Raw genomic sequence first — 17740 nt, forward strand, 5'->3', positions numbered from 1 at the left:
GGTCGAGGCTCATGCGCTAACGTTTTTAAAAGATAATTACTATCTTCCAACTCAAAAGATACGTATTCAATCTTAATTGGTGAAATGTTATGACGTCGATTATCAAAAAAGAAACCGACTTTTTTACAATAAATATTTTTATCTATAATTAACCAAATCCCGCTTAAGTGAACAGTTGGCACTCGACAGAAAAAAAATATATAAAAAACTTGAAATATTGACTCAGTTGCCTTATTGTGACTTTTTCCTAACCAAATCTTCCAGATTTCTCTATCCTCCGCTCACTCCATATATTTACAACAAGCTCGAATATTTAAATGGAGATATTGGGTTTTATCTTTTAGTTTAATTGAAGAGAGAAGAAGCGAGAGGTACCAGCGTCCGCCATGGCTGGTTTGCAAAGATCAGCGGTGTCTTTTAGGAGGCAAGGGTCTTCGGGGCTTGTTTGGGATGACAAGTTTTTGTCGGAGTTGAATCAAGGGAAACCAGAAGAGCAGCAACAAGGAGGAGACACGAAACAGCTGCAGAAAGAGGAACCAAGGCAGTTGCAAGACAATCGTAACCCAGAAAAGATTGACGTTGTTAAGGGTGTTGCCCCCATCAACACCATCGAAAGAAACCGATCAAATGGTGAAAGACGAGGTTACCGGACTGGTGGCAAGGTATCCCCTGCTATTGACCCGCCTTCTCCAAAGGTCTCAGCTTGTGGTTTCTGCAGTGCTCTTGGGAAACAAACCAAGAATCATAGGAAAAAGCCTGGTAAGCATAGAACAAAATAGGCTTTTTTTTGCCTATCCTTTTCTTGTATTTGCCGGTAACCGGAGTTGGAAATTCCGGTGAACTTGATTTGTATATTGGTATACCAATATATGGTCTTTTAGGCTTTTTTCTTTAGTCCATCTCCGTGAACTGAGATGTGGGACTTTAGGAAAGAAAGAACAGATCGTTGTCTTGTTTTTTCTTTTGGGTGTTTCAAGTTTTGATCTTTTTATGTTCTGTTAGTGATTACTGTTTTCTGTTTTATTCAGAAAAATGTGGTTTGGATTGATATGTAATTAAATGAATCTGTAAATGTTTTACTATTTGGGTCATGATGATGAGACAAAATTTCATGATAACAGAAGGCAAAATCTTGATTCACACTCATCTCTTGGCATCTTGGTTTTATTTTATCTACTTTTGTTGTTCTTTTTCTTTTTGGATATAGCAGTATCAAAACAGTTGTAAAATTTCTGGGTTGTGGAGGGTTTTTCTCTGTCTCAATTTGTGGAAAAAACTAAAAATTTAAAGAAAAAGGTGAGTTTGCAAGAGAATCTCTTCCCTGTTCTGTTCTGTTTTTGTTGTCAGAAAAAAAAATTCAGGAATTTCTAGGGATCATCAAAAACAGGGGAGAGTGGACCCATTTAACCAGGTTGCCCCCACCTGTTTGTTTGTTGATGCTTTTGCATATGCATCAAAGTTACTTCTTGGTTGTTTTAATGTACTTTTAATTATTGGTAATTCAGAGATGCACTTAAAACCCCTCTCTGCTTTGGTTAATCTTAGGAAGCTCTGAATACCATGTGTGTTACATAGCTGATCTCATTCATTGATTCATTTAATTATTTGGAAGAACCCAAACTTGATTACCTACCAAATTATTATGGCATAAAACTCCAATCTCTAATCTTATCAGTCCAGGTCATAAATTAAAGCCATTCATATAAAATGTTCAAGCACCCACTAAAGAAAAAGCACAATTTAAACTTAAATTAAAATTAACGCATTAAATTTATCACGTCAGTTTTTTTTTTCTTTTTTAATTACAAAAGAAGGGTAAAAATTTTACTTACCACACCCATATATATCTCCGAGCAATTGTAAGTATAATTCAGTATGATAATATTAGAGAGTAAAAAGACAACTAAATCCCGAGAATTATATATGAAGAGAAAAAGAAGAATTATCTAAACTACATTGATATGTTGATTATACATTGTATTTATAGAGACAGATTAATAATTAATTTGTAACCAATACTGTAACTGTAAAAAAACTTCCATTAACTGAATGATACGTGTGCTAACAGATGATAATCTCTAACTGCAACAGCCACTATGAAGATTTTTACAATTAAAAACTGCTTAATTCTGCATGTTAAACAGATAAAGGATTGATACAAAATGTGTGAGATGATGTAATAATAAATCATGTGAAGAGTTCATTGTCGCCTTTCTCACGTGTGCTTGAAATGAGGCAAAGGAGTTGTAAAAATGGAAGGAAAATGACGAAGAAGCGGATCCTCTAAAATCCAAGGATTTGTTTCCTTCTTTTTATCTCTTTCAGAGTTCCCTCATTTCTTCTTTCTTTTGGCACAGACACAATAATTAATTATTAATTATTAATTATGCATCACATAAATAGTTAATTTATCTCAATCTTCCATCCACAGCCTTGGCCCATTATACGATAAGGATGTGGATGATGTTGCTGGCATGTTGAATTATAGATAGATGACCCACAGCACCCATTTCCAATGTGTGAAACCAAACTTTTCCATTTGATGATGAAAGGTGGAACGTACTAGGAGGATGCTTCCAACATCATCACCCCCTTTATCTTTTTTTGCCTCTCATACTTTATTATTTCTTGGATTTTTCGTTTTTTATTTTTCAATTCAATCTTCTTCCACTTTTTTCCCTGTTTTATTATATATTATGAAATTACATATTTTTGTGTGGGTTATTTTCACTATTTAAAGAAAACCAATTAAAAGATATCATAGCATATTATTGCATATAAAACTAAATAAAATAAATTAATAGAGTTGAATAAAATGATTTATTCAATTATCCGTTTCTAATATCAAATTAGTTAAATAAACTATTTTTTAATCGACCAAAACCAAAATTGAAATAATCAAATTTGATTGATTTTTTTAAAGCTCATCCCTACATTGCACCAAAGCCCAATATAGCACACAATCGCCATGGGCTTTTTAATCTTCTTCAATAAAAATCAGGGCTGGGATCTACATGGTATCACTGATACCTTCATTCTATAAAGATCAGCTTCATTCTTTCAAAAAAAAAAAATCAGTTTCAACATTTCAGGAACATGCGATCCACAGCTGAAAATCCGATATATAAAAATGCAGAGTAAAACCACAGTTGCTGAATCCTACTTCACTACACTTCCTTCTGCCATAAATTATCGAATCGTAATTTTTGTTCTGTGTATAAAAAAGCAAGAAATGGCCGATACCAAGGAGGGGGTAGAAGCGTTGGCGATTGTAGGAGGATTTCCTTGTAGATTTGGCCAACCCTTCAAATTGCTGTTCAGTCTTTAGAAGTTATAACAAGCAACCCCAATGCTCCAATCAGAATATACTGCAATGATGAAAAGAAGCACAAGCAAGTTTTGATGAGTATTGTATAATATGGATAATCATTGATGTTACAGGTAAACCTGGGCATAACTGCAGGGAAATAGTTTCCTACTTTAAGCAAAGCAATGTCATTTAACATACCTTGATAATTGGTTTTTCAGTCATGATTATGGTTACCCAACCAACATAAGGCAAGAACCTGCAATCGAGGAAATTAATCAGAAAACTTTGGTTTTGTTCTTCTTGATCAAAGGGTACAACAACCTTTTGCTTGAAACATGACATGTTGAGATTAATTTATCAGTTGGAACCCAAATTTCAAATGAAAGCAGCAATGTTGTCCCAAAGAAATTGCCCTATCTCCATAATAAGCATGTATGAAAATATATACACGTGCATCTGTGTGAACTCTTGAGTCGGACTACTATGAATTTTGAAGACAACCATACATGATGAAAAATGATCAATCATCCATCAGCTCCATGTACACAATAAGAACTATCAAATGCGAGAGGCTTACCCCACAGCTCTGCCCATGATATGGTGCCGATGAAGCCATTGCTGACCTTGAGCATATAAAAGCCTGTCATCCCCATAATTGTTGTCTCCTGAAAATGAACAAATGAAGGAAGAACATTTAAATACCAAACAATGCAATTCTGGTTATTTCTAACAACCTTAATCTTAATTCAAATAAGCTGTCACCTTTGGTGAGGACATCAACTTCTCCAGTATCTTGCCTTTCATGGACCTAAAATAATATTTAATATCAAAATTCAACAGATGGCAGACCATGCTCTTAGATAAATCTGTTAAAAATAATAAATTTTGTCTATGAAAATTAGATTCTTTAGATCATTATCTCAAACCAAACTTTTAGCAAAAGGAACTCAGTCATCCACTATTTAAGACTAATCAATTGATCAATCATGTACCAATTGATCGACCAAATTCATGTTCCTCACACGCTGACTATTACATGAGACCAACTGTTCACAACCATATTAGCAAATTTAATAAATTGATTTTATGCTCCTATTCAATGTTAAAGTGAAAATAGTGGTTGCTAACATGCATGAAATGCCCAGAGATGATAACAGCAACTCTTTAAAGTTTCAAAATAAATTGAAAACCACTTTTTGCCATCATGATGCATACGCATTAGACCAAGATCAATAAAATAAGTGAAAAATATCAAAATATTACCTTAATTACACGATGGACAATTGGGATTTCACGGCCCTGAGAAATCCACAGTACGGGAAATGAATTAGCAATAGAACATTAAGGAAAAAACACCAGTATCAACAATAAAAAAAATACAAAACTTACAAACAAATAAAAAGTAAAAGAAAGGGACTTACATCAACATTAAAAACAACAATCTCCCCTGCACGAATAGGATCTTTACTCATGTGCAAGAACAAAATATCACCCTGCATATGATACAATCCTCACTAGTTAAGCAACAACTACAATTAGGGGCATCCAAATGAACAATAATGATCAAACATGTCAAGTAGGTTCATAGAAGTGTTCATATAAAATACAATAACCTCCATTATGATCTTATTACACATCCAAAGTAACTAACTCATTAAATCGAATGACTAATCGCAGATTGCTGACCATAACTAGCAGAGTACAGTTGTCATCAATGCATACTTTAGTTTGCCCAGAGACATTTCCATGATAATGGTACAATACAAGTAAAAACCGGATATTGACTCCAGAGGAAAATAGACCGAAGTAACAAATGTGACAATTGCTATTAGTCAAAGCTTTAAGTTACAAGCTAGAATTTTATAGCCATAAGATCTTCATTTTCAAACTATCTTATGTTTCTTTCTAAACTAAAAGAGTATATAATCTGAAGTCTGAACTTCTATAAACGACAGGATATCCACTCTAAAGGGGAGAACCAGCAATTCTGATCAGAAGGAAACATTTCCTTCCAGCTGAGTGAGCCATAAAGAAAAATCTTACAGTCGAAAAACTCTCGGTAGCTTAAAAAGTGACATGAAAGAAATAATCATAATGCATGGAAGAATATAACATCAATCATAGTTTCGTGTATTCTAACTCATAGATTCTGGAAGAACATTCTTTGCTTGAGTGCAAAGTGGTATAAGGTTACAATTAAGGTTGCAAGACACACCAAAATCATTTAAGCATTTGCTTCTTTAAGTTCACTTACTCTCTTGAAGCCAGGTTCCATACTTCCAGAAAGAACAACCACAACAGGAGATTCACTGCCAGTGATGCACATCAATGCCTTCCATATTATAAGGGCTGATGTAACGATCATACCTGGAATACAAAGGCATCCTGTATGATTAAAATCTCACAGGGAGGATAACTAATGACAACAACCTTTCAAACTTGTTTATTCAATAATGCAAGGCATGCCGTACTAACAGGACTTGAATAGATATATCTTAAACTCTTGAACATGGTAATTCAGCTTTGATCAAAATAAAAGAAATTAAAAGGTAGATATACTTGTATCAAAATCTTAATTTGTTATCATTATCTAGATTTCAAGCTCTTAATCTTCACCCAAATTAAGTACATTTGGGATCAACACCAGTAAATCTTGTTTAGGCTTGAAAGTCAATAGGAGTCAACTTCAAGTAAATTGGCAGTCAACACCAGTAACCCATTAAACAAACTCAGAAACAAAACAAGCTCCTCCACTCTGAATCTATCCAAAATAAGAAGATTAAAAAAAAAAAAAAGGTTTTCAATTCGTAAAGGGTAATACAATTTGGCTTGGGTTTTTCCGAAAAGATTAAAAATTTATCTCAATTTAAACTGAAACAAGTTGAGAGAATTATTAAACTGAGAAAACCAAAGGGGATTTATGACATTCAGGGCAACATATATTAGCAAAACCATTAAGAAACGTACCAAGACTGACGGCCTGAGTGAGGAGCTGCCGGATCTGAATTGGTTTGATGGAGTCTACGGTGTCTCCGATCCATCCCATTTCTTTTATCTCTTTCTTGCTTCCTTGCTTTGTTTTCTCAGTTTTTCTTCTTCCTGTTTAGCAATTGCAGGTTGACATACAAATTCGAAGGCGCAAAAGCCCCAGCTCAAGCTTCACTTGGTCGTTATATTTTGGGTTAAGTGCATAATTAGCCCTAACGTATTTTAAGTCTACCAATTTGGTATTTAGAAAATAAATAATTTTTAATCCAATAGTCAAATTTTACTTCCCTCCAGCTAATAAAATTTGCCACTTTCAAAATGTGCCTCAATTACATGAAAAATACAAGGTCAGCTGATGCCGAAACCTCGAAATCCTAGAATAACTTGGAAAAAAAGAAAAAGAAATTTAAAAATTGAAGAGGGATCAAATTGAAAAGATAAGAGAGTTTTAGGGCCTTAGAACGAATTTAACCAGAAGTTTTTTTCCATTCCCTTTGTGTCGCACCCAATCTGGAGTTATAACAGATATATATATATTAAAGAAACCCTAAAAAATAGAGAAGTAAGGAAAAAATCACTTAATTCTGAAATAAACTTGCTTTACCCAAAATTAAAAAAAAATCAACTTTTTTAAATCTCTTGTAATTTGATTCACCTTTTATACTTACATAATAAAGTTTAAAAAACTTATAACCTTTTTACATTAATAATTTAGTCTATAACCTGATTCGAGTGAATTTACTCTTATTTTATTAAATTTGAGTTCAGGATTTTTTTTACCTCTTGAGCCTTTATTTTTGTATTGGACAGGGCTTTGAATCTTAATTTGCTTGAAATCTTTTTTCATCTATGATTAGATTGATTTAACCAAAAACCGAATGCTCAATTTATGACATATAACCGAAAATTGATAAAGAAAATTTGAAAATGGAGGAAAAAATGTTAAAAGTTGAAAACAGTTTTTTTCCCCTGATTTTTTCATTAGGTCTTGGTTCATTGCAATTATGGTTTTTTAATATTTATATATTTTCTTAATTTTTAATGTTTGAATTATTATGATTTTAATCATTAAATTAATGGAAATAAAAATAAAAGATTGAATGGATTTGATGTTTGATATAGAAATTGAAGGTAAGAAACAATTAAGCGGAGGTGTTGAAACCATCCCCTCAACCTGCTGGATTTCTGTTGGGGCAATTCAGCTTCACCTGTCCCTCTAAACCCATTGAATGAAATACCGCTCACCTCAACTGCCCATTTATTTTTAACCTATTATCACCGAAAGCCCAATCTTATAGTTAAATAAATAGTTACATTCTGACCTGATTTTCGCAGTCATTACCAGGGAGACAGTAATACTGGTGAATGATGATAGGATTAGGAGGAATATGATATCCAGAACCTCCCTGTTTTAATTGTTACAGCAACAAAAAGACCAAAGTAGAAAGAGTGAGATAGATAATGTTGAAATACCGGCCATGTTTTGATCCATTGAAAACACATGTATTTCTTCCACTTCGGCATCGCTATCATCCTTTCCCAACACTGGAAATAAACCTACTATTCACTTTTAAAAAATAAAAATCAAACGATTTCTAAACATGGTAATAGGTTGCCTAATTAATGACGATACCTTATACCCACAGTTCACACTGGTAATATTCACTACTTAATTATTTTTTAATTCAAACTGAAGTAATGGGACAAGTAGATGTGTACCAAAATATAATTATATATTGTTTATTTATAGTAACTATATTCAACTTAATTATTCAGTTCAATTTTACAACTGAAAAACGAAATTATGAATATGATTTTATATAAATAAATATAATTAGGAATCGTCTTCCAATAGCTTCATAATCCATTACATTAAATATCTTGATTGATCCAACTATCAACAATCGAAATATCACTTGAAATATTCGATTCCGACCCCGAAAAAATAAATAAATAAACCTGAATTTCATTTTAAATAATGCAAAAAGGAAAAATTGTATGCGTTTTAAAGCATTGATGAAAAATAAAATTTATAACCTTATCCTTTACTGCCCATTTCAACCAAGCATGTTGTTTGTCTTTTATATGATAGTCAAGGTGCAATGAATGGATATTTATGAAACCAATTTGTTTACTTCTAAAAGAAAGCAATATATTTGTAATTCTATAACAAGAGTTGATATGTTAAATTCCTTTTTATTGTACATGGGACATATATATTCTTAAAACTCTACTTGTATCATATATTTTGGTCTTGTAAGTACCGATTTATATTTTCCTTATATTGGTAAGGTTTCTAACATATTATTTAGGGCACTAAAATATGAGTTAACACTTTTTATTTATTTATTTAGGAAGGGAAGTGCAGAGAAATCATGGTATACATTAGTTAACTATATATGTAGTAACTTACTATTAAGTCTGAAATCATAAAACAATAGGTTTCTTGAGAAAAACTTTCATCAAGTCTCAATAATAATTAGCGTAGCACTCCAAAAATCTTAATTTTAATGTTGTTGACACTTCAAATAGTAAAATTTTCTGAAAGTAAGAGTTTATCAAACGAATAATAATAGTAAAATAATAAATTGGACATTGGACAAGAAAGAATGAATAGTTAAATTTTTGTAAAGATTAAATTGAAAAATTGTGAAAAATGAATTAAAAGTGCAAATTGACCTCTTTCACACCTGACAGATTGGTGCTAAGTCCCGATTATCCAAGATATTAAGTCAAAAATGTGGTTTTTTGAAAGAATCACCTTTTGTTTCATTGGAAGGAAGGCTAATGCAGCTACATATGCTTTGGCGAGATACGGGTGTCGATTTTTGGAGCCAAGGTACTGGATGGAGGAAGCGTCGTTAATAGTATAACGGATGATGGCCATAGATTTGCACAGGTGGTTTTCTCGAAGCTAATGTGTGCCCTTAACAGCTTTGGGTTTTGGAGATTCTTCTATCTTTACTCCAAATGTGTTCCAAAAAGATTCTCTCTTTGTGGTTTTTCAAGGATATATTCATGCAACAAGATTTGAGTTGGTTTCAGAGGGGATTTCAACCTGGACAAGTGTTTCTTCAATTCATTTGAGCTTGGATAATTATTTGTCCAAGTTCTTCCTAGATTTGGTTTTTAAAATAATTATAATTTTTTTTAAATATTGTCATGATAATATGAGTTACACGTGGCAACATCATGTGTTAGTATCTGATTTGTCATTTTTTAATTAGAGCGAGTAAAATGTAAACTAATTCCTAATATTGAAGCTCTATGGTACTCATCATTTATTTCTAAATCACTTACATAAAAAAGTGAAAAAGCTAAATCATCATTTAACTGCACATATGGATCAAAATTTTTAAAAGAATGGTTAATTTGCACATGTTCTCTAACGTATAAGGGCTAATTGCCCTCTTTTGAGTAAAGGAAAAAAATTACAATCCACCTTTTATTGTCACGGCACTAGATCTTTAGTCTCATAATCTGTGCGGCCTTAAGTGATTTATTTGCTTCAAGTACACCCAAGTTAGCCTAACTCCCGAAATTGAGTATTCTCACAAAATCTCTCTAAGACACCAATGCAAACTGAAAGCAACTCAATAAAAGGCAAAAGCACAAGAGTTAAATGAATGCTTTCAAAGAATTCTATTACTCAATAATTAAATAATTGCAATGAGGGGGAGAGGCCTCTATTTATAGTTAAACCTCCTCAAATTTAACAGTACAAATTAAAGTACATCGATGGTCAAGATTAAAAGCTAACTATAAAATTAAATCTCTAAGATTTACAGAATAAAATCTTCTAAGATTATAAATCCTTTAAGATTGCATATTTTCGAAGATTACGTCTCATATTTGTCATGCTTTGTAGATGGACATCTACTCTCTCCAAGCAACGTGTTGAGCCATGTGATTCATTGTAAACAAGATGGATCAATCAAATGTGTCATGATTACGGGTTCTCTTGCGCAATCCATGACACTAGTACAAGAATCTTCATAATATTTTTATCTTAAGTAAATTCTATGATCATTTCATTTATCTCTTACCGTTGAAATTTTATAACCTTATAAATAAGCGATGTAATGATTAGATTAAGAGTTTGAGTGCACAATTTAGTTGAATGTAGAAATATCTCATAAGTATTCTTTTTATCTTTGACTCATAAGTGATATGCTTTCTACTTGCTGAAAATATATTGAAATCTTACATCATTATTTGTACCATGTATTTTATGAGTAATATTTTTTAAAGTAAAGCCTAACAATTTTTTTTTTTGAATTATAATTTATTTGTTTATATGTTGGTATACCAATAAGTGCGCCCTGTCACACTTCACTATCAATTTGGTATTTTCAGTATGAAATGAAATGTAAGCACAGTATAGACTTCCTATTGTATTTGCCACTCTCAATTTTATCACCATTTTAGTCTTAAAAGAGGAATTTTGCCCCCACTACAGGCTATAAGAACTTGAAGCAATAATATCATCATTCAGCACTCCACATAAATGCCAATCACCGCTGCATCTTTTCACGGCCTTTTTTTCTCAGACAAAACAAGTCATTACTCATTACTACCAATAATGTTAAAACAAGAAACTTATTTCTCCAAATCCCTGAATAAAGCTCCAATAAATCAAAAACACTAGATTCACAAACTGAACCTCCACCCCCCCCCCAAAAAAAAAAACAATTTCCTACGTTGTTCAGTATCAACTTGGTATTTTCAGTATGAAATGCAATGTAAGCACAGTTATAGACATCATCTTCTATTGTATTTGCCACTCTCAATTTTATCACCATTTTAGTCTTAAAAGAGGGATTTTGCCCCCACCACAGGCTGTAAGCACTTGAAGCAATAATGTCATTCAGCACTCACCACATAAATGCCAATCACCGCTGCATCTTTTCACGGCCTTTTTTTCTCAGACAAAACAAGTCATTACTCATTATTACCCAAAATGTTAAAACAAGAAGCTTATTTCTCCAAATCCCTGAATAAAGATTCACAAACTGAACCCCCCCCCAACAATTTGCTACATTGTTCATGCAGATGCGGAACCCCTTCCATAACAGAAATCAAAGCCATACCAAACCCCATTAGGAATAAAGACATTGTAATTAAATGTGGCAGCTTTGGTATAATATCCGTACACAGTCACGCTCTCTGGCTTCCAACCATCATATCCACTCCTGTAGAGGTAAAGATAGCAAATCTGGTATGTGCAAGGACCCTTTATTTGAAATGTATCAGTTGAACAGCTTTCAAATGTTCTCGAGTATGGATCATCCAGCCTTGGTGCATACACCTATTCAATTCAAACAATACTCTGTTTTAAGAAAATGGCCCCCCCTTTACCAATTTCATTGATTCCACTGAAAAAGCATTTAATAGTTGAAATGTGATGGTCCAATAAGGGCAATTAAAACATACCTGATTCCCATAAGCATCGCCAAATGCAAGACTGATCTGATCTCTTGTGTAGGTAGTTGAAGAACAGCTTGTCCTTATTGATACTGTGTAAGTGCAGCTCCCCACATTCTATCAAAGGAACGATGTAAAACAGTATGTTTTAGAAGTTAAATGAAACAACCCATAAAAACTGACACTATATTTGTCTTTTCCCTCATTCACTTCCTGGAAATTTCATGAACAGGGGAATCTGTAACACTGAAGTTTCCCAGCAAGATTTGCTCAAAGAAACTCTCACCAAAGCAATCTCATAATCGAAGATGTTTTCAAGGCATGTATGGATATTAATCACTTGGGAAATGCTACATATTAGTGGAATGAGTTGGAAGAGAAGCAGAAGGAAGAGATCAATCTAATCGGAGTCATAATCATACCTGGGTTGCATTGACCTTGAAGGATTCAAGAGGCTGAGGCTGAAGCAGTGGAAGGATGCGCTTACCATCAGCTATGGTGAAGAAGATGAAAGTCAAGGGGAGCAAATAGATCACTGCTCTCATCATCTTCGAAGTCGCTATTTTCTGTGAAGAGGAGAAAAACTAGCATCTATCTGGGTAACAAACTCCCACCGGATATATAATCTAAATGATTGACCAAAAATTATATATTTAGATTAAAATATGCTGTTAGTCCCTGTACTTTGAAAAAAATTGATATTTAGTCCTTACCCTCAAAATTTTAAATTTTAAGTCCTCCTAATTTTTTATTTAAAAATATCAGTCCATTCATTAAAAACATAAGTATTTTCTATCAAAATTTGTCAATTTGCAAATTGACTAGGTTGTTCTCATATGACATAAATTAAATATATAAAATAGACAAATTTTGACAGAAACTACCAACTAAGATAATGATTAGACTAAAATTTTTAAATTTAAAAAGTAGGAGGATTGAATTTTTAACTTTTAAAGTAAAAGGATCAAATCTAAAATTTTATACAATTACAGGGACTAACAGCACATTTTAACCAAATATTGAATGTAAATACAAGTCGAGCTTTCTAGTAAAAAGAAAGGGTAGTTGAGTCTTTTGGGTGAAAGGCAAAAGAGAAATATCACAACATTGTACTGTTCTAAGTTTGATCCAAATTAATGTCCCCTTTTCATTGTCCCATATTATCTTGGCATTATCTGCATACTTATATTTTTATTGTGTCAAGAAGATATACAAAATTATTTAAAATAACCGAATCTACCAACTATGTTGAAAAGGGCTTACTAATTAACAAAGGTCCAAAGGAGAGGATGACAAATGTTTTCCCATCTCATTCATGTGCACATGTTTCTGCTTTTCATCTACCCAAGAAAATACAGGGTTTCAGAAATTTCTACATCTTTTATCCCTATAAATCCATGTTTTACTTTTTTTTTCTCAGTATTTAGTCTTGTAAGAAAAGCTCACCATATCTATCAAATATTTACTCAGATGTCACTGCATAGAAATAGAACCAATTTGGTCATTAAAAGACACCCTGGTGAACCAATATTACATTGGGCATTTCCCTTGTCTTTGTTCGTTTAATAGCATCCATAGCATTTCAATCTGTGCTGTTGTTTCCCATGTCCTATTTACATTGGATAGTATTACATCATAACAGTTGGTTCATGCTCTTCAAATGGAATCTATAATCTGTCATATGGAATTTTTCTTGCTTGTGTTGAAAGAGATTGGCCGTTAGGGATGATTGGGGGGAGAGAGACGGTCAAGTATTTCTTCACATCCTTTGATAAGATTGTAAAGCAAATCGGTAGAGAAGAATGGCTGTTGAAGAACTCTTGGCATGTAGAATGAGTAAACTGAAGTATAGGCACCCGTCCGCTTCTTGTGCTTCTTCACGATCTTCATCAACCCTGTTTAAACCATGTTTATTTTTCTAGGTTACAATTAATTCTGCCTACTACTATTTCAGCTCTCTTAATCGATGGTGATATATAATTTTCATTTTGTCTTCAATTACACTTTTCTGGAATAAAAATCCCTGCTACTGATTACCTATGATTTACAATTCCAATCAACATGACTAAAAAGGGTATGTAAATATGTATATCTACCTGCAAAGTTAATGACACTGTAATGTAGCAGCATCACCATCTCTGAATGAAAACCCAAAATTTCTTTCTGCAATTCCAACATTTCTTCATTACCGTTCACGTTTTCAGCCCTGATTTCCAGCTCCTGAGATGAAACGCGCAAAACCAAGTAATTTCTTTCAAGCCAAAATGTACTTGTTTCACAATTCCACACACACGCACAAAAAAAAAAGAAACAAAGTTTTGATTTAATTGTATGGAAAGAGAGGCTGAAAGAATCAATATGATACCTTGAATCCGATTATGTAATCTTCCTCTTTGTCGATGTAAAAGGTATTGATCTTATCCAGTTCCCTGGCGAGTAACAGGGCAAACCCCATGTCTTCAGTTGGCCATGATCTTGACCTTTTCTTTCCATTTGAATTAAAACGAATGGGGTTTATCAGTTTCACTTCCCTCTTTAATGCCTTGTAAGACATAAACAAGTCTCGCCACTCAGGCAAGCTTTTTGCTACCTCCGCTCGATGTTTTTTTCCGTGTTTCATCTCTACTCAATGTTCCAATGACGGGTGAAGAGCCAAAGCGGATATGCATGCATACATGGATTTGTATATAAAATGTCTTTAGAAAGGCATTACTTTGGCTGGAAGCTTGGAGCAATGAAGATTACGAGGTAGAATATTATTTGATGCTGTCCATTGCAAAACCAGAATATTCTACCTACACTGCAGAATATGCATATTCTGCGATGCTGCTGCTGCAAATGTTTTCCCTCTCATTCGTTGTATTATTTGTATATATAAAACGTCTACATCACATCTTTCTCAAATCCATCGGAAATATCCATGAGATCCTACTTAGCAATAGCATTAATAGATGTGCTTTTTCTCTCTTTGGCAGTTTTTGGAAGGACAGTACCGATAAATCCATTTGTGACATGTTGGAACATCCATAGAATATGATAATATTTTATACATGAAGAGTAAATCACCAGGTTTACTATTAACATTAAGTTTAACAAATTGTCGGTCGGCCATCTTTACAATCAAGTTTTCAATTTTTTTAACCTCAGCCATTGGTGCAGTAGCATTGGGCGTTCACCCCAAACATCATGACTTGGAATCGCAACAATAATTCTATTTGTTATGTGTAATTTTTTGTCCAAGGTTTTTTGCACGCTTAGGTTGAAGTTATATCTATAAAATTCATGTTTGTTTGAGTTAGTTAAATTAAATTAGTGTAAGTTAAGTGAATATGATGATTCAATTTTATAAAATTTCTCTCAATAATGCTTTAATTTTTTTATAGAATTTCGATTTAAAGGTATCAAGACTTAATTTACAATTATATAAGATCTTAAAATTGAAGATGAATAAAAGAAAATTATTTATAAAATATTGAAGTGTAATCTCTCAATAATTTAAAATCTTATAAATATTTTTTTGTAGGGTTTAGTTAAAATATTTTAATATTAATTTATTACTCTTAAACACAATCATTTTTAATTAAAATTTCATAAAAAATATTTAAATAGATGAGGTATTGATATATAATTATATTTCTATGTTACTAGTACAATAATAAATAATATATTATAATTAAAATAAATCTAAATTAGATTCACAGACTTAAACTATAATAAATTCAAATTAAAATCCGCATGAGAAAATCACAAAACTCCAACTTTACCCCATTGGAATGTGTATATATTTATTAGAAGATGATGATTTTAGTACCTTTAAGAAATCAAGGACCAATTGAAAAAGACTTGAAAATGATGATTTATTACTTGCTTTGCAAAATCAATTTTATTTTAATAGAGAATTGAAAACATAATGACAAATGTCTACTCGCCATTGGGCGAATTCACAAGTACCTTGTGAAACGTAAATAGTTGTTTTTGATTTTTCACGTCCTTTTATGTATAACAAATTGAAATTTGGTTGTTTCCACAAGCAGTAAACACGTGGAACCAAACAAATCAATCTGAATTTCAGGAAAAAAGGATAATGTCGTAATAAATGAAAATTGTCTATTTTTAACCAAAAGAATTTTCAATTTACATAGAATCGAATAAAATCCGTTGAGTTGGAATTTTAAGTCTAATTATTTTTGAAAAGTAAAAACTTATTATTTCGTTTTCGGAGAGAAAATGCCAGTTAACCTAAAGAGAGTAAGACTGAATTGCAGAAAAATGAAGGGACGCGTGTAAGAGTGTCAAAATAGTATACGAGCCTGGTCTTGATTTCACATGATTGTTTGGACACATGGTGCTCTGCTGCTATGCCCAACTGGTGCGTTCTCCCATCTTCCGTGCCTCCATCATTTGATCTCTCTCATCATTACATTTTATCCACATACTGATTTTTGTTGGGCAAAGATTTGTGACTTGTCGAAAAATCACATAGATTTCTAAAATTTATGGTTTCTATGTCACGAAAACAGATGTATGCCCTTTTCTTTTTTCTATCAATTACAAAAATTTTGGTTTATTTTGTTTTTGTTTTGTTTAATTAAATAGCATTTTAATTTGCAGTTAAATCAGTTTATTCAGCAAGCTAGAGATTCTCAGTTGCTAAACTAACACTATATCAATGATAAATGATTGTCAGAAACAGAGCCTTTCATCATATGTAGCAATTATCGATACTTGCATGCTTTTTGTTCTGTGAAAATATTCAACACAAAGAAAATTCGATGAATTAATGATATATATGATTTCATTTACTGAGTTAAATTATGTATTTTTGTTAAAAATACAATTAATTATATGATATTCTCAATAAAATATTTTTAATTTAAAAAAACCATTGACTCAGTGTTCTAAAAGTCCATGAACACAGTGTTGTCCCATGTCCTCCAAAAGTTCCTCCTCCCTTCCATTTTGCCTTCTCCGTGTGGTGTACTTATTTTATAAAATGCCAAATCCCACACCGACCTCCATAAGAAAAACGCCAGAGAATTCCAGATTCTCACGCCTATTTCTTCATTCTTTCTTTCTTTAAGATCTCAAATATCCTCACATTCTTCATTTCAACTTTCTTTTTCCCCTCAAAAATAACCCCCCCCCAATTTTATTTTTTCAATCTATATATAGAAACTAAATTATCCACCTTATTTTAAAATTTTAAAATTTCCCTACACGTCTTACCTACTTAGAGTTTTTTTTGGTGAAATCTACTCTCCTTATAGTTGTACAGCTTTATCTGCAACTTTCTTTGGTGGTTTCTTAGTGACAGTTTGGTGGGTGGTGGTGCCACTATGTCTTCAGGAATATGTTCACAAAGTGGTCTGGTGTTAGCTACTGCTATGGTTGTCTCCAGCACTGTGATTTTCCTTACTTTTTCGAGGCAAAAGGCTTTGCCTCCTCCTAAGCAAACTCTTCGTCCTTGCATCTCTTCAGGTATACACTGATGGGGTCTCTTTAGATATATATATATGTGCACTCTCCTTTTTTTGTTAATTATGACATATTTTTGTTATTGATGGGTGGTGGATTTTGTCAGAGGGGAAGAAAAGGGATAAAAAGAAGAAGAAAGTGCAGTTCGCTGAGAATGTGAAGGAAACAAATGGGAATGGAGAAGAGTATAGGAAAGAACAACGAAAGAAGATAATGGCGGAAGCAGCAGGTGCAAGGTCAGCAGAAGTTGATAGATTTTGCAGAAATGAAATGCCGCCTAACAGGATTGCTTTATATAATGGAATTCTCAGGGATCGTGTTCGTTTCCATAGAATGGAGAGTTCTTATTGATTTTTAACTCGCTTCTAAATTTTGGAAAAAAAAATGTTTCATTTTTTAATATAAAAAAAATCACTTTTGTAGAATGTAAGTAATGAAAATGTCGGGCAAAAATATATTACTGTTGTAAATTTCATCCTTTTTGACTTTTTATAATTTTATCCCACTATATAAATCATAAACTACACATAATTTTTTACTTAA

General features: G+C 32.6%; 5 protein-coding genes across 5 annotated transcripts; 2 read left to right on the forward strand and 3 right to left on the reverse strand.

Moving 5' to 3' along the window:
• The first annotated feature begins 174 nt into the window (after positions 1–174).
• LOC107940963 (uncharacterized protein At1g15400) lies at positions 175–1140 on the forward strand. The gene has a single exon (XM_016874427.2). It carries the CDS (start codon positions 387–389, stop codon positions 777–779), a length of 393 nt encoding a protein of 130 aa, XP_016729916.1. The 5' UTR covers positions 175–386; the 3' UTR covers positions 780–1140.
• A 1895-nt stretch (positions 1141–3035) lies between these two features.
• LOC107940961 (signal peptidase complex catalytic subunit SEC11A) lies at positions 3036–6808 on the reverse strand. Its single transcript, XM_016874424.2, has 8 exons — positions 6278–6808; positions 5565–5677; positions 4732–4803; positions 4574–4609; positions 4073–4118; positions 3888–3975; positions 3509–3566; positions 3036–3368 (listed from the first exon to the last, which is right to left on the reverse strand). The coding sequence occupies exons 1-8, from the start codon at positions 6354–6356 to the stop codon at positions 3318–3320; spliced, it is 543 nt and encodes a 180-aa protein (XP_016729913.1). The 5' UTR covers positions 6357–6808; the 3' UTR covers positions 3036–3317.
• A 4372-nt stretch (positions 6809–11180) lies between these two features.
• LOC121229346 (embryo-specific protein ATS3B) lies at positions 11181–12864 on the reverse strand. The gene is made up of 3 exons (XM_041113430.1): positions 12145–12864; positions 11732–11839; positions 11181–11606 (listed from the first exon to the last, which is right to left on the reverse strand). Exons 1-3 carry the CDS (start codon positions 12268–12270, stop codon positions 11343–11345), a joined length of 498 nt encoding a protein of 165 aa, XP_040969364.1. The 5' UTR covers positions 12271–12864; the 3' UTR covers positions 11181–11342.
• A 335-nt stretch (positions 12865–13199) lies between these two features.
• On the reverse strand, positions 13200–14420 carry LOC107940956 (SPX domain-containing protein 2). The gene is made up of 3 exons (XM_016874419.2): positions 14088–14420; positions 13819–13942; positions 13200–13617 (listed from the first exon to the last, which is right to left on the reverse strand). The coding sequence occupies exons 1-3, from the start codon at positions 14340–14342 to the stop codon at positions 13442–13444; spliced, it is 555 nt and encodes a 184-aa protein (XP_016729908.1). The 5' UTR covers positions 14343–14420; the 3' UTR covers positions 13200–13441.
• Positions 14421–16656: 2236 nt separating this feature from the next.
• LOC107940952 (uncharacterized) lies at positions 16657–17672 on the forward strand. The gene is made up of 2 exons (XM_016874417.2): positions 16657–17200; positions 17304–17672. Exons 1-2 carry the CDS (start codon positions 17059–17061, stop codon positions 17546–17548), a joined length of 387 nt encoding a protein of 128 aa, XP_016729906.1. The 5' UTR covers positions 16657–17058; the 3' UTR covers positions 17549–17672.
• The last annotated feature ends 68 nt before the right edge of the window (positions 17673–17740 follow it).

This window comes from Gossypium hirsutum, chromosome A05 (genome assembly GCF_007990345.1).
Source record: "Gossypium hirsutum isolate 1008001.06 chromosome A05, Gossypium_hirsutum_v2.1, whole genome shotgun sequence".
Lineage (NCBI taxonomy): Eukaryota > Viridiplantae > Streptophyta > Magnoliopsida > Malvales > Malvaceae > Gossypium > Gossypium hirsutum.